This window comes from Gekko japonicus, unplaced genomic scaffold (genome assembly GCF_001447785.1).
Source record: "Gekko japonicus isolate JY-2015 unplaced genomic scaffold, Gekko_japonicus_V1.1 scaffold763, whole genome shotgun sequence".
Taxonomy (NCBI): Eukaryota; Metazoa; Chordata; class Lepidosauria; order Squamata; family Gekkonidae; genus Gekko; species Gekko japonicus.
In genome coordinates this window covers 726,451-754,409 of record NW_015161426.1, presented here as the reverse complement: position 1 = coordinate 754,409, position 27,959 = coordinate 726,451, and the positions used below count along the sequence as shown (strand labels likewise).

Here is a 27,959-nt window from a genome sequence, read left to right as displayed (position 1 = left end):
GTCTATTATTATTCCCATCACAATTTTGCATCCTTGAGGATGGCATATGTTTACAACCCCAGAGAAATATCCTTTTCTCTCCTAGGCTAGATAGGTTGTCAATATGTATAAACTAGTTATTCCAAAAACACTTCACTCACTTTAATGTCCCTGCTTTGCTGTCAGGTAAATGACGATAGATTTCAGTCAGAAATTAATGCTTGACTCCTGTTCTTCCCCAAGGATTATATGGGTAAATATGTGTTAAAATAGGTATACCACAGCTTCACAGTTAAAATTCTTGAACAACAAGAAAACAGTCCATCCACTATGAATCTTTCTGGATTATCACAGAAGTCTTTCATGTTTGCTTTCACATTTTAAATTTACCATAATAATCCTCTAAACCCTGACCTAATGCCAATCCCATCTCTGTATAAAAAGGGGGCATGCAAGGGAAAAATCTTGTTGCTAATCAAATTATTTTATTTGGGAATGGTGTAATTGAAGGGAAGCACATAGAGTCCAATTAAAAAAAACAGGCTAAAAAGGACTTCAAAATTGGCTGGTGGGCACTGTGCATATAGAGGGGGGATATGAATCCAATGAACCATTAATGCTACAAGTTCCTGGAATGGAACTCTTCCCCTTCCTGCCCCTCAAACAAAAAGCTGTAAGGGGATGGAAACAGAGTAAGATGCAGCTTATGATGCTATTTGTCTCCTTTGTGCCATTCTACTAGGTTTTCTGTGAATTGCACAAGAGTTCACATAAGGGATATATGAGGGTTTCAGCCAATTGCTTTTTCTTGTTGTAGTTCACTGTGCCACATCTTATTTCTGTTTCCAAAGATCCCCTGTTCTGCAGGAGTAACATTTCAAGGCATGCAGAGCAGATGAGTTCATTGAATAGTACCCACAAATTTGGACCGATTTCACACAAGAGCTGTGCCGCGGTCGCGCCTCCCTTTGCCCCACTTCTATTGGTCAATTTCTCACTTGAAGCCGCGCGGCTGCATTTTGACCTGCGGCTTCGCCCGATTTCCCCTGCAGTTTTGTGATCCTCAAAAAACAGGATCACGAAACCGCGGGGGGAATCGGCCGAAGCTGCGGGTCAAAATGCGGCCGCGCGGCTTCAAGTGGGAAATTGACCAATAGAAACAGGGCAAAAGGAGGCGCGACCGTGGCACAGCTCTTGTGTGAAATCGGTATTGCTGTCTTGAATCTGCACACAGTTTTGTTCTGGTTAAATAAGATTGGAATGCACATTTTGCATTGGTCGTGCAATTATGAAGATATATTTTTAATTAAAAACTAAATTTTCAGAAAATACTGGGACAATTACATTATTTGTGGTAACTGTAACTGGTTTTGACTCCTGGGGAAAGCACTGCATTTTCTCAGGTTCCAAATATACAGTGGTGTAAAAATGCAATAGCCCCATAACAAACTTGGAGGGAAGATGTCTAGACCATGCATAGCAAATGAGCATATCAATTTATTGAGTGAAAAAGGGACTGTGCAGATGCCTAAGGCCCTAAAAGACAACAAGCACAATTATATTATTTTGAACACTTACAATTTGATCATATTTTTTCTGAAATAAAATGCTATGGCTCATCCAGTTAAGATGGGTTATAAGTTTCTGCTCTGCCTTCGAATCCTAAATGCATACAATAGCAGCTCTGTCTGGTTTCCCTGTCTTCCCAACCATTAGCTAATCTGCTTTGATGATACATAAGGAGATGGGGCATTTACAAAGGCAGTGAGAAAGGCAGGCATCGTCATTGGTTGAGGTGTTATGGTCACAGAATGTTCTAAGACGAATATTTTGTGGAGGACTTCAGGACAGAAGAAGCTGTTCGTTTGAAGGAGTGTGAAGAGACAAAGAGGACTATGTTTTACAAATATCCACTAGCTGTTTGGAAGCATATGAATCTCCTGGTGACAGAATACTTTACAGTTTACAGAATATATCTGTTGGTAAATGTGAATGCTGTTGGTGATATGGTTGCCAGCCTCCAGGTGGGGCCAGGGGATCTCCCGCTTTTACAACTGATCTCCAGCTGACAGAGATCAGCTCCCCTGGAGAAAATGGCTGCTTTGAAGGGTGGACTCTGTGGCATTGTACCAAGCTGAGGCCCCTCCCCTCCCCAAACCCCCACCCTCTTCTGGCTCCACCCACAAAGCCTCCAGGTATTTTCCAACCGAGACCTGGCAACCCTAGTTGGTGAACTGGGGTGGGAACATGTGAAGAGGGCTACATGTAAGAGAATAGGTATTTGACTGTTTATATGATGACAGCTGCAAGAATTTTATATGCCAAATATTGGAAAACTATGGTGATACCAACAAAACAGGAATTTGTGAATAAACTCTTTGAAACAGCAGAAAATGATAAACTAACTTTAGAAATGAGATTAAGCAAAGAGTGGACATTTCCAAAAAACATGGAAAAAGTTTTATGATTGGTATAATGTAAGTACAATAGAAGATTAGGCAATTATGGCACAATGAACTTGAGAACACAGAAGACAGAAGAATGGAAAGAGATAGAGCGTTTCTATTAATTAAGTAATTGGTTATAAGCATATAATGTAACTGTACTCTTGGCATACATGTTATGTGTAGTAGAGTGTCTGTTTGTAGTGTGTAGATTAGTTTGTTGTAGATTATAAAAGAAAAATTAATAAAAGTGTACCTATGGGTACTTAAAAAAAAAAAAAGGAGGGCTACATGTGTATTTGCTTTTTCATTGTTTTTGCCGACCTCCATTTAGAAGGACATATTGTCAAATGTCCTCCGCTATTACCAGCTTTATGTGTATTTTTAGTTGCCTGAGAGCCTCTCTAATTACGGACCTGCAAAATGAGAGCAGCAGAAGTGTACCTTTTATAGAATAAGAGCATTGGCTTAGGAGGCTATTGTTTCAAAAGAAATGTTTATGTCAAATCATAATGAAATAATAAAAAGTACTCTACTGAAATAGCTAATTTCAAATGATGCTTGGGGCCTTGATGAATAAAAATCACGGATGCTGGTTGAGATACTACCTCATACCCTGGAGCATCTTCAACAGTCTACAGACTTCTAACACTTCCCTTCCTTCCAAACAGGAAAGAGATGCAAAGCTTTACAGATCAATACAGGTGAATTAAACCCTCCTCATTGCAAAAATGCATGATATAAGATGTAATTATGCTAGTCAAGTAAATCTCACTTTAAAGTGACAAGGAAAAAGAGAATTTAGTAGTACTGCACATTTTTACAGCTGCATAAATCTGCTTCACACAACCAATGCTATTATCCCAGCACTTTAAAACTAATGAATCATCCTGCTGCTTTGAATGGAGGGAGTGTAGTTTGCATACAATAAGTTCCATTATTCCAACAAGGAGCTCCAGTGTACTGGCTAAGCCTCACAATTATTTCTTTAGTTGCAATGCTAAATGAAATTGCTAAGTGGGCATAATCATCGTCGTCGTCGTCATTGTCGTCTCCTTATCTTTAAAGTATCTGAAGACACAATGCAGTCTACAACAACAATCTGAAATAAAAGAGCCTTGCAAGAACATGGTTCTGGGCATAGCTTTGATCTTCACTTCCACTTACCTCTCCATCTTTGGATTCCAGCTTGAGCTCTGTCCTACATGTGGCTTCTAAATTGCCAGCCTCAGCATTGATGTGAACTCCCTTGGGTGCCTCCATCACCAAAGAGCGTGTGGGCGACTCCAGTCTGCAATGTAGAGAGGAGATGAAGTCACTTTCTGGAAACTTGTTTGTAATTTAGGGTTGAGAACACCCTTTGAATCTAATCAATCATTAGACTCTGATGCTAAGTGCACTATGGCCTGTGGGCTGGATTCTTCCATCCATTCAAGGACATAGATCTTCCCTGCTTTCTCCTTCCACCCCCTGCATACCCTGAAGTGGGACAGGCCCATAGCTGCTGGGAGGCCCTGGGGAGCAATGCCCCCTCATGAATGTGCCGTGCCCCTCCCAGTTCCCATCCCCTTCCCTGGGAGGCAGAGGGAGCCCGGGGGCTGGTTCTGGGCACACCATTCTTGGTTGCTGCCAGGAGCCACCCTGAGCCCGGCAGCATAAAGGTATAGCGAGTGGGTGGTGACTCCGGCATGATCCTGGCAAGGCCATCTCCCTCCTTTCCTGGGGGTGGCACTGAGGTGAGGCGTTGTCCCCCTCCCCACATCCATGGAGCCCACCCTTCCGATCTATTCTGTTGGGAGGTTTGAGAGAATCACCTGACTGAAATCTGATGTAGCATAGCCAATAAAGAGGAACTCAGGAAAAATTCTGTCCCCAAACCCAAACACTGCTGCTTGGCTTCAAGGCTTGCTCTGCTAGAGCAACAATGACAATTTTATCAGTTCTCATTCCTTACTACACCTCCCCACACAGTACCACATGGCATTTATGCTTGCAGATCACAGGATCCAATGTTTTCATTCTGACATGGTGGCATTTCAGAGCAACTCTGATGATAACATATCTGTAATAATGAAGCCACATCCATACAGAAAACATATTTGTCACAAGGCCAGTCCCAAGCCTCAGCAAGATGTTGTTCAGTGAACCCTGACTAGATGTGACTGTGAAGCAGATAAAAAGAAACAAGGCAAACAATTGGAGGTTGCTGCTCTAGTTACCGTCGATTCTTACTAGCGTGCCAAGGTAAATGAAAAGCTGTCCTCTTCTGCTTGGTGGCTGCTGCTCTGCACAGCACTCACTGTTTGCTTGGAAAGGTGATTGAACAGTGGAAAGCGGTATGAAGCAGCTGTTATGGACCTACCCTATAGATCCCTATTATTATTTTTTACCAGCTATGCATTCCATAAACACCCTAGCCCTCTTGGACACCGGAGATCTTGGTAATTTTCTTGCCACCATCTTGGAAAAACTGGCTTTTAAGAAAGTCTGCAAGTCACCCCTTAAAATACATGTTTACATGCATGTTTCCATGAAAAATCACCAGTATTTTCACTCCCTGTTCTCTATCTGTATGCTTAAAAAGCTGCTATCTTATAGGGATGATAGTCCAGAAAGTCTCTTCCCAAAGTACCCCAGTTTTAAAATATTTTAATACTACACATACACAAAAAAATTAAGTACGCTAAAAAGGTGAAGTACAGATTTTTTTTTTTAAAAAAAACCAGAACAAAAAACCAGGTTCTATCTGATTAAACACACCATCTGCATACATAGATCAGACTCACCCCCTCAGGTGGGGTGCCAACTCTAACTCCCACCAAAGAGGTTTTGACCAATAAACAATTCACTGTGGAAGCTAGAGTTCCTTGGCCTCCAAATGGTGCAATCTGCAAAGCATGGTGTGGGCTGAAAGACGGAATTAGGTATCAAACTGAAGAAATGTTCCATTGACAGTTCCCCTCTACCAGGTTGACTGAAGGCTGTGACAGATGTCAAGGTCAAAAATCTGTACTCTGATTTATTCCCCTTCCCCAATCTGTTATGTCAACATACTGTGTACAGCTCTGTGAAATGGAGTTCTATGCTTTACTCCAAACTAAAAAAAATAATTCCTAAATCCATAACATCAATCACTACTGCCTTTCCTCTGACTAGCTGGCAGAGAAGGAAGAGTAGCTACCACCTCCATCTATTTTGATGGTGTGCAGGCCAAGGGAGTAGCCACCACCTGTGTGTGAAGGCCAAGGGAGAAGAGATAGATGGTGCCTAATTCCACTGCCACCACCCAGAGAGCACAGCAGCAAGCCCTCTTAAAGCTAAGGATTTTGGGGTGTTGCCCAGTGATACCTACACCTGATGCCAGTCTTGATCTCATTACTAACCAGGGAAGATCAGTAAATCAAACACTAATCACTGTGCATGAATTATATGAAAACTAATTGTAAATATTAATAAACGTTGTAAATCAAATGAACTTGTATACTATATTAATATAGATAAATATCTCAAGGAATTACAAGGAATAATGGAAAGAATAAGGAAAAGTACAATACAGTTAATACATGATCCGAACACCATGTGAAGAGGTATGAAAAGATCCCCAGTAACACAGCTTATAACGACAAATAATATATCCAGAAGACCTGCAGACACAAATCTTGCTGTCATCAAACTGCGTGAAGACCATAGTCTGTCTTTATTATGAGTATCCCAGATAGGTTTCTCATTTTGATTCTTCCTCAGAATGTCAGTGGAATCACACAAGAGAACTTAAACTGGAGCTGTATTATAACATACACATATAATTGCATCAGATGCAAACCAAACTAGAAAAACATAAAAGGTAACGAATTCACCCATTTGGGACTTACCCAAGATAACATTAAATAATGAATGACTGCTGTTCCCTAACCAGATGAGGAGCCGACACTTCAAACTCATCCAGGATGGAAAAGGGTCTCATAATTAGGCTACTACAAAGCCACATTAATAGTAAAGGTGCTGATTGTTTGCACCTGTGGGTATAATTCCCAGATTTAAAGAGCTACAACTATTTAGAGGCTGGGTACAATATACGATGTCAAAACTATATAAAACTTGATAAGACCGGATTGAGACCTAGTGTATGTGTCTGAAGTTTATATGTCCACATAGCTTCCTGTCTTAATAATCATTTCTGGACATCTTGATGATTGTAAGGATGTGCATCAAATTTGAGGAGGACAAAAAAACATAACTCCTCTAGTGGGGGGGGTTGTATAAAGTGATTCACAAGGGATGCCTCCAGGACCCATTCTTTAATTCTCAATTTATGCTCAAGTATGCGGGTCTGCGGTGGCTCAAGTGGTTAAGGCGCTGAACTGCAGGCTGTGGAAGGTTGGTAGTTCAGCAGTTCGAGACCCGAGTGTGCCGCATGACGGAGTGAGCTCCTGTCTCTGGTTCCAGCTCCTCCCAATCTAGCCGTTCGAAAGCAAGAAATTGCAAGTAGATAAATAGGGACCACTTCAGTGGGAAGGTAACAGTGTTCCGTGCGCCTTGGTGTTTAGTCATGCCGGCCACATGACCATGGAAATGTCTTTGGACAGCGCTGGCTCTTCGGCTTTGAAACGGAGATGAGCATCGCAACCCTAGAGTCGGATTCGACTGGCTTTCGAGCAAGGGAACCTTTACCTTTATGCGGGTCTTAATTGGCCTTATACTACTGCCAACATATAATAAATCACATGGTAAGATGATAACATAAATTACCAGTCTGGTGTTGCAATTCGAGAAATTATCTAATTTAACCTTAAACAGACCCTGGGGATGAACAAACACTTTACATCCCAATGTTAATGAACAAGCCTTATATCTGCCACATTTAACATGGCCACATATCATGCGTTCCTCCAATGATTTTTTAAAGAAGTAATCAGAATGTACCAACATATCTCTAAAATTTTTGGAGCGCCTAAAAGCTATTTGTGGTTTATTCTGGCAACCAGGTAGATCTGCAGTTAAATGCCAGTGTTTACAAATCTCTCTTCTGATAGCATTAGACATGTGTGTGTGTGTGTGTGTGTGTGTGTGTATATATATATATACATCACCCCTCAGTTGTCGCTCCCGACTTATGGCGACCCTATATCCCTGCATCCAAATCTTCTGGCAATGCAGTAGAGGTCTTGAGTCCCTACTAGCTACAAAGGGTAAATGGCTAATACTGAACAAACTGAAATGGAATCCTGACAAGACAGAGGTAATGCTGGCTGGATAGCCTGAAGTCTTGAAAGATGTTGTGCTTCCTACTTCTGATGAAGTTCAGCTGACACCTGTCGGCTCATTTAAAAACCCAGGAGTTATACCAGACCCAGCGTTACTCCAGGGCTGCGGTCACACTGGAGTCTTGACGCGATCTGGCCGCGCCTCTGTTTGTGGAGATTTAAATAGTTGTGGGGAGTTTTGATCAGACATCCGTTTCCAACACACTCCCCCCACCTCCTACACCTAACAGGCAGTTGTCTGTCAGGTCAGCAGCGGTTGCAGGGTGCTTAAAGCCACGAGGGAGCCTGTCCCAACAGTAACAGCCCTGCTGCTGGACCAGCCTCCCCGATGCCTTTAAATACAATCTCCCCTAACACTAGACAGGCTGGTGTCTGTCAGGTGTAGGAGCAGGGCCAGGGTACTTCAATCCATTGGGGATGCCACCCCAGTAGGATCACCTTAATGATGCTGCTCACCCAGCTTCTCTGATGGCTCCCCGACCTCCTACACCTAACAGGCAGTTGTCTGTCAGGTGCAGCAGCAGTAAATACAAAAAGTTTGCTGCGAAAGTTCACTGAAATATACAAAAGATGTTCAGTAGAAAATTCAACTTTTCATGATGTTATTTAATTCTTGTTTCCAACAGGTGCCAACAAGATGCACAGCACAGGAACAGGACGAACACTTCTCGAGTGTATCTGCGTTCGTTTCGAGATATATTCTTTATCAAACTTCCTATCAATATAATAATAAAGATAATATCATAGGAAACAGTCACTCCAGACAATCTCACTATTGTACTACTTAAAGAAGCTTAAATATTATACATACACTTTTTAATATATCTCGAAACGAACGCAGATACAAACTTTATCTATGGTTAAAATGAGAGAATCCAACAATGATAGAGAGCAAAGGGTGAAAACAATATTTATGAAGGAGTTCTTTTTGATTACATACCGCTACAAACGGCAGAATTTCTAAAGAGGAAATATCATAGAGTACCTATTTTCTACACACTCCCTAAGATTCACAAAACTGGATCTCCCCTGCCGGGTAGACCAATAGTCTCTGGGACTAATTCCCTTTTGGAACCTCTATCCCAGTTTGTGGATTCGTTCCTCCAACCTTTTGTTGTTGCTTTAGACTCGTATATCAAAGACACTAGGGACTTCATACAGCAGATTGAGGGCATGATAGTACCAGATGGGGCTGTGATTCTTACTATGGATGTGGGGTCTTTATATACAAATATCCCTCATGAAGAAGCCAGGTTGTGCTTGTTGAGAACCTTGGAAAAAAGACCACTTAAACATCCCCCGACACACTTTCTCTTAGATCTTATTGATCTTATTTTTGAGAAGAGCTTTTTTCGATTTGGCTGTGACTTTTATTTGCAAGTCAAAGGGGTTGCCATGGGTAGCTCTTTCGCACCCAGCGTTGCCAACTTATTTATGGGCACCTTTGAGAATGACTGGATTATGAACAATGTCACTAACTCGTATTTTAAGGACATTCTGTTTTATAAACGGTACATTGATGATCTTTTCCTGGTGGTCAGTAATATGGAGGCAGCCTTGCCCTTTGCACGGTGGATAAATACGGTCCACCCATCCATTAAGTTCACGCACATGGCTAGCCGGGCTGAAGTCAATTTCTTGGACACTACAGTCTACATCACTGATGGTTGTTTGGCTATTCGTCCTTACCATAAAGAGACAGATAAAAATTCCCTGCTTCACTTTGACTCATTTCATGTACAACATTTAAAGACTAACCTACCATACGGCCTATTTCTTAGGGCCAGGAGAAATTCAACCACGTTGGCTGATTTTACACTAGAGGCTGATAGACTCTGCGGGCTGTTTAAAAATAGAGGATATCCTGCCAGTATTATATACAATGCCCGGTTCAGAGCGGAACGACGGAACCGCGCAGAATTATTTCAGCCCAGACCAGAACAACATGATACTAATAGATTATTTTGGGCCATGGACTATACCAACAGAGCCTTCACGATCAAAAACATCATTCTCAAGCATTGGCACATTCTAGGTGATATTTCGGCTTGCTCTCTTCCTCCCCGTATAGGTTTTAGGAGGACGCAGAACATTAGGGATAAGTTAATCAGGGCCGACATCCTTAAGACCCTTTCGCAGGATACCTTACCGCAGGGACACTTTAAATGCGGTAGATGTGCCGCGTGTCCTTTGATGTCAGAGACGGGTGTCTTAGATTTCCCGGACCTTAATTTCAAAAAATCCCTGACCCATTTTTCATCCTGCGCCACCAAATCTGTCATTTATCTTATCACATGTTTTTGTGCAAAAAGGTATGTTGGACAAACGTCCAGGTCCTTGCGGACCCGTGTTTTAGAACACAGATCAAAGTTAAAACATAAATGTATGACAGCTCCTATGACCCAGCATTTTGAGGAAGCTGGACATGGCCCCAATGATTTTAAATGTCTAACCTTAGAGGTAGTAAGACCTAAATCCTACACGTGTGTTGATATGCAAAAATTGCTGTTACAAAGAGAAGCTTTTTGGACTTTTGTACTAAAAACTGAACAACCTTTTGGAATGAATGCTGCTCTTGACTTGTCATGTTTTTTAGGAGAGTAAAATTGGGATCTTCACTTCAAATATTGTTCTCTCTCTTTAAATGCTGTTCTCTCTCTTTAAATATTGTTTTCACCCTTTGCTCTCTATCATTGTTGGATTCTCTCATTTTAACCATAGATAAAGTTTGTATTCAAAAAAGTATGTAGTGGTTGCTTGTAACCCTCCTGTTGTTGTATATATTGTTGTATATATTACTGTATAAATCATGATCAGTTGGCTACCTGAATGGGGAAGGCACGTGATAACATGGTGTAAATATAATGGAAGCTTTCAATTAACCACTAAGACTTGTTGTCGATGGGAAAGAACTTTTGTGTATAGGAGCCTTGTGAGCCAATTTGGTAAGTCCATCATAGGACTCCATTTCAATTTTCAATTTCAATTTTTATAACTAAGTGTTAGAACTTTTGTCCCTTAATAGTGTGGTTATTACGGTTATAATAATACTATGCTTTAATTTGCAGAATGTATGGATACCCTTGTGGTGATTTAAACTGTGTGGAGATCATTTAAACTGTGTGAAGATCATTGAAAAGTGAAGTTTGATAAAGAATATATCTCGAAACGAACGCAGATACACTCGAGAAGTGTTCGTCCTGTTCCTGTGCTGTGCATCTTGTTGGCACCTGTTGGAAACAAGAATTAAATAACATCATGAAAAGTTGAATTTTCTACTGAACATCTTTTGTATATTTCAGTGAACTTTCGCAGCAATCTTTTTGTATTTATTGTATGTTGTTGCTGTGCCCTGAGTTTATATAGGTGCAGCAGCAGTTGCAGGGTGCTTAAAGGCATGAAGGAGCCTGCCCCAGCAGTAACGCCTTAGTGATCCTGCCAGCCCTGCCTCCACAGTGGCTTCTAAAACTCCTCCCCTCCCCCTCCTACACTGGACAGGCAGCTGCCTATCAGGTGTAGGAGAGGAGGTGGGATGCTTACAGCCGCCGGGGAGGTTTGCTTAGCAGGATTGCCTTAGCCGTGCTGCTGGCCCAGTGTCTGCGATGCCTTTAAACACAATCCCCCCCAACACCAGACAGGCAGGTGTCTGTCAGGTGTAGGAGCAGGACCAGGGTAATTCAATCCATCAGGGATGCCGCCCCAGCAGGATCACCTTAGCGGTGCTGCTGACCCAGCTTAACCACACCCACACCCACAATGGAAATATACTCCAAATTTGTAGAAAACTGGTTTCCTTTATTAGGTTATTTAACTTCTCACAATGTGGGTTCTAGAAAACTGGTTCATATGAATTTGCTTTATATCTGATTGCTCGGATGGTGTTTTGAATATGTAGTTAAGTCCCAGTTCTAAAATGTAACATAAATGAGTAGCATTTTTGTAAAAAAAAAAAGGGGGGAGGTATGCCCTCCCCCAAATTCAATGCCCAGGCTAAACCCCTGCACCAAGAAACCCAAAATAAGGGGAGTGTCCCCCCCAATGAAGAGATTTCTGAGAAACATGACCCCTGCTTCTTATATGATGACTGCTTCTTAAATTGACAGTTCTATGTGGCTTGCTCCAGAGTGAGCTCACCAAGCAGCCTTGTGATCCTAGCACCTGAGGGCAGAACCACCAATGTGGTCTAGAGAGATAAAAAATTACGTATGTCCCACTTAATTTCTTACACTACAATCTTCTCCGTTAGAATTCCTACAACAAATGTCACATTTTAGACTTCCCATCATTAGTATTATAACTGGATTTACGGAACTTAAATACTGTAGTAAAGCATGGGTATCAGGCTAGTAGTTGTATAATTGAAAGCACATTGAATCTTCCTGTCACTTGAGTAAAATTCTGAGTAGACCTGCTTAGGATTTCTCCTTTAGTCTCTTAGCTCTTGGTGCAAGTTTATGTGCAAGTTAATGTCCCCCAAAATTTTAATGGCTGTCCCAAGAACCACTTTGTGACTTTCTTGCAGCCTGCCGTTTTCCTCTTTCAACAATGCCTCCAGCAGCAACGGGCAATGGTGCAGACAGAGAAATAATGAACCAGTCCTGTCAAATAACTGTGGGATAAAGAAATGAAATGGATCTGCTAGTTGACCTCCAGAGACTGGAGAGCTGTAAGAAGTGTGTCAGAAAGGAAGCCATTACTTAATCCCATGTTACTTCTCATTTCCCTTTGGAATAAGGGAAGGCTACCATCGGCTAACTTAAACTCTGCTTATTTCTCACTTCCTTTTCTTCCATGTCTGGCTACAAAAAAACATACGGTAAGATGCCCGCTGATACATCTTGGAATTGCAGGCAAAATGACATTATTAGAACAAAGAAGGGTGTGCCTCTGGGAGCTACCATAGTCTGGGAACAGCTTTCACTCATAACTAAGTAAGTATCTCTTTGTATTAAATGGTTTGCCCAAGGTGATAAAATGGGCTCTTATTTTCATTTGGATCATGACCACATCCTTTCACTCTAGCTTTTCCTGCACTCTGAATAAGCATCAGGCTGCAATGATTCCAGTGAACAAAAAAATGTGGTGAGTCTTACTCCTTATTGCATCTTAATTTTCCTTGATACCTTGGCTGTCTACCTCTATTTATGCACCTGCTACTCTTGTGACTCTTCTATCTACAGACAAAATAAATCACGAGTACAAGATGAACATAGGAGAGAAAGCACAGTCAGTTTGAAGTAGCATGAACTCATTTTCTACCTTGTGGGCAAATAGTCTCCTGTACTTTAAAAATGCAACCAACTCAATAACAAAAGCTACAAACCACCTCAGGCCCCGTTCACACGAGGCGATTTGGCCCGGGAGCGGGACAGTTCGGGGGCGGGTCAAACCGGCGCGATCACACCGCAACATCTGTAAAGCGCCGTGATACCGTCCCCGAACTGGCCCTTTCCCGGGAAAAAGCGCCTCAAACTGAACCACCTACCTCGGTGGTTCAAACAGAAGAGGCGCTTCTTCCCGGGCGTCTGATCGCCGGCGCTCCCTTGCGCCGGCTCAAGCCCGGCCCGGAGCCGAACTGCGCATGCTCCGACATGCGCAGATCGGCCGGCTCCCGGTTAGAGCCGTCTTTTCTCTCCGGCGTTTGATCGCGCCGGGGAGAAAAGGCGGGTCGGCCGGGGGATCCGTGGGATCCCGCCGAGCCGTATCAACGTTGGCGCGGCTTTTAAAAGCCGCGCTTTAAAGGGCTTTTCCCCTGCCGTGTGGCAGGGGCCCAAGATAAGCTAGTGTAGAGAGCACTTTCTCTAGAGAGTACTTTCTCTTATCAATAGTCTATTCATATAATTTTGCACTATTCCCAAGAGGCTCAAACTGGTGAGGTAGGTTAAATCTGAAAAAGAGACTGTGAATTTGTGTGTGATTGTCCTAAAGGCTATCCAGTGAGCTTCATGGTGGGATAGTGAATGGATCTCAGTTCTCCTCACTCCTAGTCCAATACTCCAACCACTATAGAACCCTGGCTCTCAACTCCCTCTGTGAATCCTACAAAGTATGAAATGCCAGCTCTGTAGCTTTAAGCATACTTGAACAAGCTACCCCTCAAGTCAGCTTACCCTTTTAATTATAAAACGCAACACACATATATTGGATATGGCCTTAATAATGAAGAACATCCATTAGCTGAACTCACCTCACATGGGATATTTATTTCAAAAAGGCAGGGCTACAGAGTATTATTGCTAACACATCTGTTAATAATTAGCTCTTCTTGTGGCTGACAGTGCAATTTTCAACTTAGGCCCCTGCCACACGGCAGGGAAAACACTGGCCAAAGTGCGGCTTTTAAAAGCTGCACCAAAAAAGAGACGCCGCGCCGGGATCCCACGATCCCCTGAGCCGCGGCGCCATTGCTCCCCGGCACGATCAGATGCCGGGGAGGAAGAGACGATTGGGAGGGGGAGGCTGCTGAACTGCACAAGCTCGAGCATGCGCAGTACGGCTGGGGGCCGGGGATGCGCCGGCGAAAAGACGCGCCAGCGATCCCACGGCCGGCAGTGATGCGGCCTTTCGGAAAGAACCACCTAGGTAGATGGTTCTTTTTTGCTGCGGGGTTTGGCCGGAAGGGGCAGATTGGGAACGGGCTGGGAACGGGCGCAGCACGATTCCCAGATGTTGCTGTGGGATCGTGCCCATTTGCTGCGGCCCCGATCCATCCCTCTCCCGGCCCAAAACGTCTCGTGTGAACAGGGCCAGAGTTACACCCTTCTAAGCCTATTGACTCTGCTTAGTTTTGCACAGGACTGCTCTCCCCCTTCTCCTACAAGGCTATCAATAAGGTGTTAAAATACTTCTCAGTGAAAATTGTAGCACTTTCAAAATCAGGAATTCTTTTCTTTTTCTCTTTCTCTTAAAAGGAACATACAAACAAAACAAGGAACATAGTACTGGTGCTACTGGCATGTGGAGCCCAACCCACCAGCTGAAGATCACTGGAGCATATTAATTGTCTGCTTGCCGTCCATCTCAGCCATTTGTAATGATTAGTATTTTTAGTACAGCTTTGCTTCCCTATGTCATCATTCATAATCACCTCCAGAACACTCCAGCATTACAACCAAACTGTCAGAAATATCCAAGCCCCCCCCCCAATGAAGTACATTCACATTATCACTGAAACTCAGCACAAACATGCATCAACTAAAAAGCAAAACTTTATTTCCCAGCTTGTTGGAAAACTCCCAGAGTAATTCATTGGAGGTCAGCGTATCAGTTTGTTCTGTAGTTTGAGAGGAATTCATTCCATTGGAGCAGTCATTACTTATCCAGATTTCTAGTTTTCATTTCCTGCATCATATGCAACTTCATTAATCACTCCAAAAATGGGGACAACAGCTGAGATCATATTTTCCACAGCACTCCTACCTCTACCAGAACAGGTACTGGAGTTTTTTTTTGCTTTCTCAAGGAGAGTGGAAATGAATATTGGCAAATAGTCAACATTTCCTAGACTTTCTCATTTTGCCAATCCATTTTTTCCAATGTGAAATTCAAAAACAAAACCTGAATTCACATTGTGAATGTGAAATTGTAAGTGTTTTAAGTGTTTAATCTGAGTGCTTTACAAGGCAGTCCTAAACCTTGTCTTTGAATAGTTTAGGATGACAACTAAGCCCAACCTTGGTATATCTTGAGAATGTGCCAGTTTATCCTGAAGATACATTGGCATAGCTGGAAATATATTAATAACAGCATCAGGATGGTGTAAACCTGGTACCAGCATATGAATAGGTGGAATCAGGAGTATGCCAGAGGAACAGCAGGGCTTAATTGGCATCCTAGGTTTTTTCAGCCTGATCATGTGCCCCCCCCCCCAGCATAATGCCAGCAAGAACCCTGGCATATCTTTAAAAATCTTCATTGAACACATGGAGAATCAAAATATAAATCCTTCCCCCTCAGCCTCCCACCCAACTCTCAAGCACTGGTGCAGCAGCTTGGGATACTCTGTAATCAAGTACAACTAAGCATCTTACAGAGGTGTTTGCGCATTATTGGGGTTTGTTAGATAGGGAAGTGTTCCCATCCCCTGCTTTTGACAGCCTCAGATGTTTTCAGAATGCAGCTCACATTAGGGGTAGGGGATGAGCGCAAGTATAGTCTTGCAATGGGGAGACCAAGGCTCTATAGGTTTAATACCCCCAGGATCAGTGCTAGCATCTGATCAGCCTACCAGAAATGTATGTGCAGTTATCGAGACAGTGCAGATGTTGCTGGGAATGAATGGGAGCAGGTGATGGTATTGACCCCCATGAACACAGCAGAGAGATGGTGCATGGGGTTTTACTAACCAAAATAATACGCATGTGGGGTAATCAATTACTATGAGAGGCCCATACCCAGTGATAACATTCAACTGGGCAAAATCTCAGTTGTGCCTGAATTGTGACTCTTTTCTGAGCTTCGCAGCAACATGCGGAAATTGAACCAGCAACATTTTGTATGTTACCTTTGTGCCTCACTGCTGCACTAAGACTTTATTGTTTTCCGTGCCCTGGTATATATGGCTGGCATTAATGCCAAGGCAGCTGCAGGAATCATAATACCCTATGGCAGTGATGGCGAACCTTTTAGAGACTGAGTGCCCAAACTGCGACCCAAAACCCACTTATTTATCACAAAGTGCCAACACGGCAATTTAACCTGAATACTGAGGTTTTACTTTAGAAAAAAACAACTCATACATTAACTTAAGATGATCCAAACAAAGTAAGGAAAGCAATCCCAAATGCTTTCATTTACTTAAAATTATTTGGCAGAGAATTCAACACTTTAATGATGGTCTGGGCCTGGCTGGGGCGATGGCACGCGTGCCCCCAAAGAGGGCTCTGAGTGCCACCTCTGGCACCTGTGCCATAGGTTCGCCACCACTGCCCTATGGTATGTCTTAGAGGAGTGTTCTCAAGGATGTGAGTTGTGGGTCCTAGTTAAGGCTCTTCCTTCTATTTTTCTGCTGCTTAGTGCTTTGCTGGCCAAAAGGTGACCTTTGTCTTCTTATCCACATCCCCCTTCATGGTATCCAAACCTATGGCCACTGGTTGACACATGGGTATGGTGTCTTTTCCCAGTGCGGTTGAAGGTGATAAGAATGCAATATTAATGGGCTATTGTGTGTTCTTTTGCTGCTGCCCAAGGGTCTATATTTTTCTTGATTGGAAAAAGGCTGGTGCTTCTGAGACCTGCCCACTTCAAGACAGGAACCCTAGTGTAGGAGAGATTTTGACATTCTACTGGCCTAACCTCTTCTGATCAAGTTACATTTAAGCATGTAAAGGTGTTATCTGGAGTGGCTTGATAAAAGGGGAACTGCAGGAGAAGAAGGCTCAAATCCACATCTGCAGAGCTCCTGTACGCTTACTTCAGGGGTCCTCTTGGTTACACCTCAATGTTCCTTCCAATGGAGAATGCTGTGTTGACACACTGGTACTTCTCTTCTTTCTTTGTATTGTTCAGCTGCATAAGGAACTATTCTGATTCACTGCGCTAACAGAAAAGGATTGTTTTGGTCTGTTTTGCTTTATCAGAATATGCTGATATATGTACAGGAGTTTATTTACTATCTCAGCAGCTCCTGAGCATTGATTTTTCATTCTGCATTGCCACAACTTTGGGCTATTATTTCTTAAGCTCCTAATTATTTCTCATGGTATTCTTCTCACCAACTACAACAATTCCTGTTGGGCACAAAATTACCCACTATTAGCACCCATGTTTCACCTTAATTGGTAAATAACTATGTCATGCAAACCTAGAGACAAATCAATATGCTACCAACTAACTACTACCTTAGACTAGGAATGTGATCTTCATCTTGTTAAAATCAATGGAATTTCTGTTCAGAGTAACACATCTTTGAGATTCTGATATTTATATGTTATCTTCCAGAGAACCAATTATAACCTCTGCCCCACCCAAGAGAAAATGTAATAATTTGTCTCCATTGATCAGACGTTAATTATCCAACATGGCTTTGGTTTTAAGAAGTTACAGCCATAAATGTGTTCTGATATTTGGACCACACTTTTTACCATGGAGAGAGAAAATTTCTGTAACAGGAAATGAAGACATATTTTCTCTGGAAGAGGTTATTGGGTTACTTCATAATGTAAATTTCCTTTAATCTTTGCATTCCATATTTTAACTCACAACCCTATTACACAAGTGATGATCAACCCAAAATGTCACTAATTGCCTCTAGGGCAGGGATGTCAAACTAATTTGTTATGAGGGCTGGATCTGACATAAATGGGACTTTGGCAGGGCAGGCTGTAGAGTTGCCAACCTCCAGGTGGGGCCTGGGGACCTTCCAGAATTACAACTGACCTCCAAACTACAACAATCAGTTCCCCTGGAAAAAATGGTTGCTTTGGAGGATGGAGGACTTTGCTGATGTTCCACCCCCTCCCCTAACTGTGCCATCCCTGGGTTCTGCCCCCCAAATCTCCTGGTATTTCCCAACCCGGAGAGGGCAAATAAGGATGCTTTCACACATGGTGTTAAATAATGCAATTTCAATGCAATTCAGCTACGGTTTGCAACTGGATTTTGCCACTTCAGACAGTAAAATCCAGTTGCAAAGTGTATTGAAGGTGCATTATTTAGTTGTGTGTGAAAGCACCATTATAGAAATGGGGGCCTGCAAAACTCATGGGGGAGATCCCATACCCCCCTCCCCGTTGCTGAGCCTTCCCCAGCCCAACCACCAACCCTGAAGCCTGGCAGCGGCAGTGTCTCAGGTTGTGCAGAGAATGCTATATTACTTTCCGCAGCCTGCTCTCATGGTCAATGCTCTGAGCCTAGGATCCAGGGGAAAACATGAAATGACCGGGCATTGTGAGCTCCCCCCCCCCAGGTCTACTCAGAGGGACAGTGGTTCTCCAGGGTCTCAGGCTTCAGTCTTTCTCATAATAAGCCACAGCCTGGTCCTTTTAACTGGAGGTGCCTGCATGCCAAGCAGAGGCTCTTCAACTGAGCCATGACCTGGATAGCCCAGGCAAAAACTTAATAGTAATTAAACAAAACTACCCCACAAAATAATGGAGGGACAATGACCCAGAACTCAAGCAGTCCCACCTGGCTGCTGCTTCAAGCTCAATAAACACAAGAGAAAAGCCTCCACCCAGATGCACAACAATGTTTGCAACCAATCTCCCTCCCCCTCAGCCAGCACACTTAAATAAAGAACTCTAGCAGATGAACATGGCTGCTTAAACACAAGAGAAAAGCCTCCACCTGGATGCACAATGTTTGTGACCAAGCCCCTCTGCCTCAGCCAGCAAACTTAAACAAATAAACAATTCTAGCAGATCTATGTGGCTGCTTAAGCACAAGAGAAAAGCCTCCACCCAGGTGCACAACAATGTTTGCAACCAAGCCCCCTCTCCCTCAGCCAGCAAACCTAAATAAACAACTTTAGCAGATCCACGTGGCAGGGAATTGGGAAGTTTGGCGTCTGCTCCCTGCACTCAGTGGCAGCTTGGAAAGTGGGGATGGGCAAGGGAGGGGGTGGAGAGGGGGAAGAGAAGAGAGCCATGGGCCGGACTAAAGCCCTGGGAGGGCTGGTTCTAGTCTGTGGGATGCACGTTTGACTCCCTTGCTCTAGGGTTAGGAGTGCCACAGGAATGTCTATGTGCCCTAAAGGCCTTAGGAATTACATAACCATGTTAGAGCAGTGGACCAAATTGCCAGCAGTGTCTACTTTTAAGCTGTGACTTTTATTTATTTATTTATTTATTTATTATTTGTATTTTTATCCCGCCCTCCCCGTAGGCTCAGGGCGGCTTACAGGGCATATTGCTGAATCATACCATAAAACAGTACAAACATTAAAATATTAAAACCAGTTATACTCATAGAAAAATATATTTGGTGCTCCTCTCATAAAAAGCAAGATGGCCGTCTCTTAAAAATCTCATCCAAGTGCTCAACCTCCAGATGACCCTGTATCCAAATTCTAGTGCGTTGATGGTGCCATGGCGTTGGTGGTATCATGGCGGTGGCGGCTCCTATTCAAACGCCTGGCGGAAGAGCTCCATCTTGCAGGCTCTGCGGAACTGTACTAGGTCCCACAGAGCCCTGATCTCCTCTGGGAGCTCATTCTACCAGATAGGAGCCGCCACCAAAAATGCCCTATTCCTGGTCACAGCGTATTTGATGGCCCAGGGACCTGGCACATCCAGCAGGTTCTGCTTCCCCGACCGTAGTGCTCTTGGGGGGATATGTGGGGAAAGGCGGTCCCTTAGGTAATAGTTTAAGTTGTGCTTGAACTCCCGCTGGTTTCATTTACATTCTGGCTCTGCACAGTGAGACATTTTTCTGATAGGCTATTTGAGAGCAGATCAAGCCTATTTGCAGGCTTGACAAATACACTTTTGCATATTCAAACAGTACATTACAGCAACTTTACAGCAACAGTACATTACAGCAACATTTCATGCATGTACATTCTCACAGTGCCTGAGTCTTCGCTTCCCTTCTCCTCCACAGAGTTAGCATCTTATGCCAGCATTGCAGTTATGTTTCCAATATTACAGCTGATCAGGAGTGTGGGGGGGGATAGGGTTGCTAATTCTGGTGGTGGTATTGAGGCTGTGACAATCATGGCTGCATCTACTGTAACTGTAGGGATTCAACATGGAGAAAAACAGTAACAGTTCTGAGAGCACAGTTCCATAGCAGATATGAATCTATTGGGATGTGGTGGCTTAAAACTGATAGAATCCTGCAACAAATCAAGTTCATACCAAACTATGTAAATATAGTAGCACTAGAATCAAATGAAGGAGCTGTGGTGGCTCAAGTGGTTAAGACGCTGAACTGCAGGCTGTGGAAGGTCGGTAGTTCAGCAGTTCGAGACCCGAGTGCTGCATGACGGAGTTAGCTCCCGTCTCTAGTTCCAGCTCCTGCCAACCCAGCAGTTTGAAAGCAAGAAATTGCAAGTAGATAAATAGGTACCACTTCAGTGGGAAGGTAACAGCGTTCTGTGTGCCTTGGTGTTTAGTCATGCCGGCCACATGACCACAGAAATGTCTTCGGACAGCACTGGCTCTTCGGCTTTGAAACGGAGATGAGCACCGCAACCCTAAAGTCGGATTCAACTGGCTTTCAAGTAAGGGAACCTTTACCTTTTTACACAGAAGATTATAAATTCAGCAACAGTTAATATTTTCTATAGTATCACTACTGAGAAACATCCATCTCTGGTACACTTTCTCTGTGCCTGTTGGGGGTGGGAGATCTGCTTCAAGTTCCCATTGTCCACCAAACCTAGTGGCTTGTGGGAGGGGGAAAATCACTATCAGGTGATGGCATCACATCACTTCCAGGGAAAACACAGAAGTGATGTCACACCTCTCTAGGATATGCTGGAAACACTATGGTAAAACTGTGGTGACTGAGGGGCAGACAGGGCATGATGGTTATGGTGACTGACCAGCTCAAAGGAGTTACCCAGGCTGGTAAAAGCTCTGTTTGGTTGGATAGGTTTGATTTTACAGCCAGGAGTGAAAACATGGCATTTCTTTGTTATCCCGGGAGGGCGGGATAAAAATTTAATAAATAAATAAATAAATAAATAAAATTAAGAACCTAAGGCGCTAGATTATTTAAGGCCTTTTTGACACACATGGGAGGAATCCTGAAGAAAGAGCTGTCCACTCTGTGTGCGCGCATGCATGATGCTGTGCAAAAGGATCGGCATCCACCCTGTGCATTTACCTGTTTGAAATTGTCAGCAAGAAGGGAAGGGCAGAAGCTTAGGACTCAACACTTAAATAGCTTAGCAACCTTTCTATGTCTCATTTCTTTTCTCAGTCTGCATTATAATCCTGAAAATGTATTCACTCTATTGTATTGTAGTAATAAAGTTGTTTTAGTCAAAACACATTCCCTTGATTCATATCCACAGCCTTGGCCATGTTTTGCAAGTGAGCCTCCTAACAGCAACCAAGAGAATACGGAGTAAGAAACGGGAATCGGTGGCATGCTATCCAAAGGAAGGCTTCAAATTCCACTTAATGGGGGTTGGGGAGCAAAGGAATGACTTCTGTCCAGCCTCTAATCTAGCTTGCATTTCACTTAGTCTCTTGAGGGCCGTTTACCTGAGTGGGGAGTGATAGCATCCTACTGGGGAGTTGGGCAGAGCCATCACAAAACACCCAGGTTTCAGTGATTCCTAGAGAGGCCCCCAATGGCCATCCCCATGTCCCCTCCATCTCCTGCTCGGCCTGGCAACCTTAGTCAAAGGGAAAGGCCAAGTGTATACATTATTCTAGAAATGTCACTCTTGTGGTTAAAGGTATTCCAATCCTTATAGGTGTCACTACGAAAAATGAGTATTTGGTTCAACAGCAGTAGGGGAAGGGACAAGGGAGGGAATGGCCTCTCAGACTTTTTTTTAAAAAAAGCATTGGGGAGAAGGAACATAATATAAAGGACAACATTAGTCAACATGAGATAAATTCTGTCTTCATCTCATGAAAAAGCTAGTTAACAGAGGTGAAATTTTACCCACATCACAAATTTTAAAATAGGATGTATCTAGAGCACAGCAAGCTTATCTGAGAGATGCAAAAGCAGTTGTGACTTGTGTAAAAGTAATACAAGTCATTAAGGAGAACCTTCCTTTCTTAATCATAGCAGACAGTGCTTTGCAAATACAGATATCGTAGCCCACAATAAAATATTTATCAGGATTATTTATTGCATGGCACTGGCATAAATCGCATTTTCAATTATGTCCTAATGAAATGCACCAATTACTGTTTGAATGGTGACATACAACTATAATCCCATTCAACAGAGATAAATCTTACTTACACAAGCTTTTGAGCATACTTTCTTCAACAACATTAATTACGGGTGTAAACAAAGATGCATCATTATCTTGGTATCCAGTGATAAATCCTGCGGTTTATCATAACATGCTCTTCTGTTTGACAAACTTAATCACCTCACTGTTTTCAATAGCTATGCAGCAAATCCATAATAAAACCCAGGACTCAGGTGCAGCTGAATTCTGAGCCAACCTATTGTGACCTGGTGTTTGAAACCAGATGCAACTCTACAGAGGGAAGTAAGTACAGATGATTTAAAAACAAAACCATTTCCACTGTAATCTCCTAAACTCTGACTAATTCCCTTTAAAGCCTACTAATATGTCATGGGTTTTGCCCTCTCATATGTAAAGGAGAATATACCACCAATAACATTCATTGGGAATATTAATGCACCAGAGTGACAACTAAAACAGTTCAAAGACTTGAACTGCCTGAAATCTCTGCATCAGTGCAATAAAGCACTTTTATGCTGAATCAGTGGTCAATTGTTTTAAACCAAAGGGTATTCTCTTGACACAAGCCACCCTTTCCATTGATAGAACACAGAAGATGAGTCTTAAATAAAGCAAAACAAAAACAAGCCCATGTTACAAGCAATGCTTGGGGGGCAAACAGTGGGAGGGCTTCTAATGTCCTGGCCCCACTGGTGGACCTCCTGATGGCACCTGGTATTTTTGGCCACTGTGTGACAGAGTGTTGCACTGGATGGGCCTTTCACCTGATCCAAAATTGGCGTCTCTTATGTTCAATGGATATAGGGGCTGTTTTCCTGATTGGAGGCCCAAACTAGATGTTACATTTGGCCGTGAGCCACGTTGGGCCACTGGTTGGCTCAGCCCACACAGTGGAGCAAATACGTAGGTTCACTTCAGGAAAACAGCAAAGGGAGGAAGGCTGAAGCCCCTCCTCCCCCCATGTTACAGCTTCAAGCCAAATTAGGCCCTGGAGTGCTTGGGAACTTTGATTCTCCAATGTCACACTTGGCTGTGACCCAACCTGTGGCCAAATTCTTCACCACAAACCAAAAGTGATTGCTGTAAGAAGTTCACACATTCATAGAACAAAGAAAGATTTACAAAAGCTATAATTATTTTCTTCTTTATTCCACAGGTGAATTTAGATGAAATTGACGAACATCTCGAGTTTTTGCAAGTTCGTTTCAGAATCTTTGTCAAAATTCGGTGTCAAAGTGTTTTTTCTCACGTAACAATCCCATTTATATCTGTATAAACCTTGTTATCGTACTGGCTATGAATAGCTCTACTAATCACAATACATATCTTCAAGGACGGAAATTCTTCACCAGTCTGCTCACCTAACCTTCCCCTTACTGCTCTGCCTGCCCACTCCCTCTTCCCCCCTCCGCCTATTCTCTTCCCCCTCATAATGCTGCCTGCCCACTCATCCCCCTCCTTACTGAAAGCCCCACACAGGCAGGCAATCCTACTCACCCACATTACATTGCCTCCTTTTTTGTCCCATGCCCATCATGACAGTACAGCCCTCGTACTGACTGCAGAGACATTTGAGGAAGATGGTCTTGGGGCTGCTCCTGTTGGCATTTCAGCTTAGTCTTCAGGTCAATCAGCCACCAAGGGCTCATGGCCTCTGACTGCCAAGATGGTGAGCAGCTTTAATTTCTCCCCCTCAGAGAAATGGAGGCGGCAGCAGTGATGGCTATAACAGAGGTGTGCTGTGTGTTCCAGTGCAAACGCTCTTCTATTTTTAATCATTTCAACCCCCCGGTTCCCTCCAAGTTTCCAGTTCCCAAGTTAGCAGGAAAATGTCCTTAGTCCATACATGGCTCCAGTCCATGGATTTAAGTAGCCACAGATGGGGCCATGTTGAGTATTAGATATATTAATGCTAGTGAAAGTGATATTTAAAATTACATTTATGGTGTTGTCCTAAACAAGATTACACTCTCCTAAGGCCATTGGACTTCAATGGATTTGGATGCAACTCTGTTTAGGACAGCACTGTTAATCACCCCCCAAAACATTTGCTATTGCTGTATTAATACATTGATTATGTTTTAATTAAAAGTTGGTATAAAGTTCTTTATACAACTTTCTCATTGTTCTTAACAAAATAAAAACTATCCTCACTATCACTCACTTTCTGACTATGAAAGTAAAATCTCTCCATTAAGATTATTAATTTTATTTTTGAGAACTATCTACAACAAAGGTTTGAGGAAACAAAGGTCTGAAGGCATACCTAAGAAGAAATAATGTCAGTCTGGAGCTCAGAAAAGGTTGCTGGGATTGGTCGATACCTTGCTTTCCTGATGTTGTATTAAAATGGAAATATAACAAGATAAACACCACTGGAAATGATCTGATATTTACAAAACAGCTATCAGAAAGTCGAACTTAACTTGTTTTGAATGCCCGTTCACTGTCTAGTCAAGCACCTTATATGATTATCCTGGTCATTTGTCTGCCATTCAGAACACGCACCATTTAAGGAGCTTTGTTTTTATGCAGGGACAGCATTCAGTATAGTGGCTGGGTGGTTAGCTGCTCTTGATGCACACTCACCATTTGCTTGGATTATGTATGCTTCCAGGTCATCATCAATAGACCATGTATAATTTAAAATCAACCATACTGGAGTATATGTACTGCTCTGCACAATTTGGCCCACAGTGGCATTTCATCATGTTGGTGAATGCCCAGGACGTACAGGATTGAACTGCAGTTCCCAGGCTGCAGTGCAAGAATGCATAAATATTCTATGATCAAACATGCTTGATCAAGCATGAAATCAAACATGCTGGCAAAATGACCAAGGCTGCAACATTAGAGAAACAAACGATACCATTTCCTCCTCTGTTCAACCCAGCAGGACTGAAACAACCAAGGAGAGCACCTTTATTGTTATTTTTTGTAAGGTGCAGTTCCAGTTAGATGGAAGGGGGAGAGGGACAGCTACGGCAAAGCAGTGGAAAACATTCATGCAGAGTATTTGTGGCCTGTACCTGCATATTCCCATGAATGAATATAGAACTATTGGCAAAATCGTTGCACAGCAAGAATAGAGCAGCTAGGCTTGGAGCTGTTCCACCTCCCCCAAGTGGGCTCAAAACACCATTTTTATTTTCAAAGATGACATAAAAGGGACAGGGCAACAGGTAAAGCATTGTGAGAACATGTATGCCCAACACATTCACAATTAGCTTCCAAACAATTTCACACATTCAAAACAAAAGGAACATTGAAGGGTGGAGCAGGCTGAGCGCAATTTGTGATTAAACAGATGTGTATAGAGGCCACTTAATACGCTTCATAGTGCAACTGACACTTCTACCAAATTCATTTGCAACAATAAAACTTCGTAACAAATATGCTGCAGAACTGAGTGCAGCTCTGTGCTGCAGGTGAATAGTGAGATTTCATATTGACTCTAGCAGTGAAAACTGATAAAAACCTTGCAGACGACAACCACCAAAAAGCAAGCTTGAGGCAACCCATTCTATTTGATTTCTATATTAACTCAATGGTTAAGAGTTTATTTAATCCCAGCTTTCATCCCTCCCCCCGGCCAAATTGGCCCCTAGACCATTGTCAACCTTACTTTATGCAGATGATGCAGTGCGGCTCTCCCATACCAATATAGGTTTAAGGCATATGTTAAAGGCTCTTACATCATATTGTGATAATGATCCCTTTACCATTAACTATACCAAGTCCAAAATTGTTGTGTCTACCAGAAGAAGATCTAAGGATGGATTTAAGATAAATAGGAATACTATTGAGCAGTTGAGCATTTTCAAGTACTTCAGATGTAGTTTTTAATTTGTCTGGGTCCTGGTGCACTTAAATTAAGAATGCAACTGGGAATGCATGGAGAAATGTGTCTGCTTTGGGGGAAATTTCTGTACCAGAGGAGGCCAATATGTCCCTTCACCTATCTTTATCTTGGTGCCCAAGGTTATTACACAGTTGCCATATGGCTCACAGTTATATACACATGCCAACTTTAGACAGATAGAATAGAATCATAGAGTTGGAAGTGGCCATACAGGCCATCTAGTCCAGCCCTCTGCTCAATGCAGGATCAGCCTAGAGCATCCCTGACAAGTGTTTGTCCAGCCACTGCCCTTAAAGACTGCCAGTGAGTGGGAGCTCATCACCTCCCTAGGTAGCTGATTCCACTGTTGAACTACTGTAAAAAAGCTTTTCCTAATATCCAGCCAGCCCCTTCCTGCCCTTAATTAAAGCCCATTATTGTCAACAGGAACAGATCCCTGCCCTCTAAGTGACAGCCCTTCAAATACTTAAAGAGAGCAATCATGTCCCCCCTCAACCTTCTCTTCTCCAGACTGAAATTTCCCAAATCCCTCGGCCTTTCCTCATAGGGCCCTGATCATCCTTTTCACTCTCCTCTGCACCCACTCCATTCTGTCTACATCCTTTTTGAAATGAGGCCTCCAGAACTGCACACAATACTCCAGGTGCAGCCTGACCAATGAAGTGTACAATGGGACTATGACATCTTGTGATCGGGATGTTATGCCTCTTTTGATGCACCCCAAGATTGGATGTTTTGCCTCTGTTGATACACCTCAAGTTCACATTAGGCTTTTTTGTTCTTGCATCACACTGGCTGCTCATATTGAACCCATACCCCAAGCTCTTGTTCACACACACTGCTACCCAGAAGCGTATCCCCCATACAGTATGCGTGTTCCTCATTTTTGTTACCCAGATGTAGAACTTGGCACTTATCCTTGTTAAATTGCATCTTGTTCACATCTGCCCACTTTTCCAGCATGTTCAGATCTTATTGAATTCTATAACTTCTGGTGTGTTCGTTGCTCCTCCCAATTTAGTGTCATCTGCAAATGTAATGAGTAGCCCCTCCACACCCTCATCCAGATCATTTATAAAAATATGGAAAAGTATTGGGTCTAGAACCAAGCCCTGTGCACCCCACAGGATATCTCCCTCCATTCAGATGACATGCCATTGACAACTACTCTCTGAGTGTGGTTCTCCAACCAGTTCCCTATCCACCTAACTATCTTACAGTCCACAGTCCTCTAGCTCACCCATCAGAACATCATGGGAAACCCTGTCAAAAGCTTTACTGAAATCCAGATAAACAACATCTACAGCATTCCTTATACAGCATTCCTTATACAGTTCCGCAGGGCCTGCAAGACAGAGCTCTTCCGCCAGGCCTTTGAGTAGGAGCCGCCGCCGCCACTATTCCACCACTGATATACCATCTTCCATCTACCCCTATTATTGGGGGGGGGGTAGATGTCACCAGGCAGAGATGGAAATATCATTCCTGGTGCTCACGCCATTTAAGAAAGCTGGCCGCCAATGCGGGGTTTGTACATCTTGGGGATTTTTCGTAGATTGTCAGAG

At 43.0% G+C, this 27,959-nt stretch overlaps 1 protein-coding gene across 2 annotated transcripts in view; it reads right to left on the bottom strand.

The window, feature by feature from the left end:
* The window catches only part of SGCD (sarcoglycan delta), a 359,455-nt gene that overhangs the window by 8,725 nt on the left and 322,771 nt on the right, over nucleotides 1-27,959 (bottom strand). For both annotated transcript variants that reach the window (XM_015428722.1, XM_015428728.1), the window contains exon 7: nucleotides 3,591-3,714. In XM_015428722.1, the coding sequence (XP_015284208.1) occupies nucleotides 3,591-3,714 (124 nt within the window). The remainder of the gene's footprint in view (nucleotides 1-3,590; nucleotides 3,715-27,959) is intronic.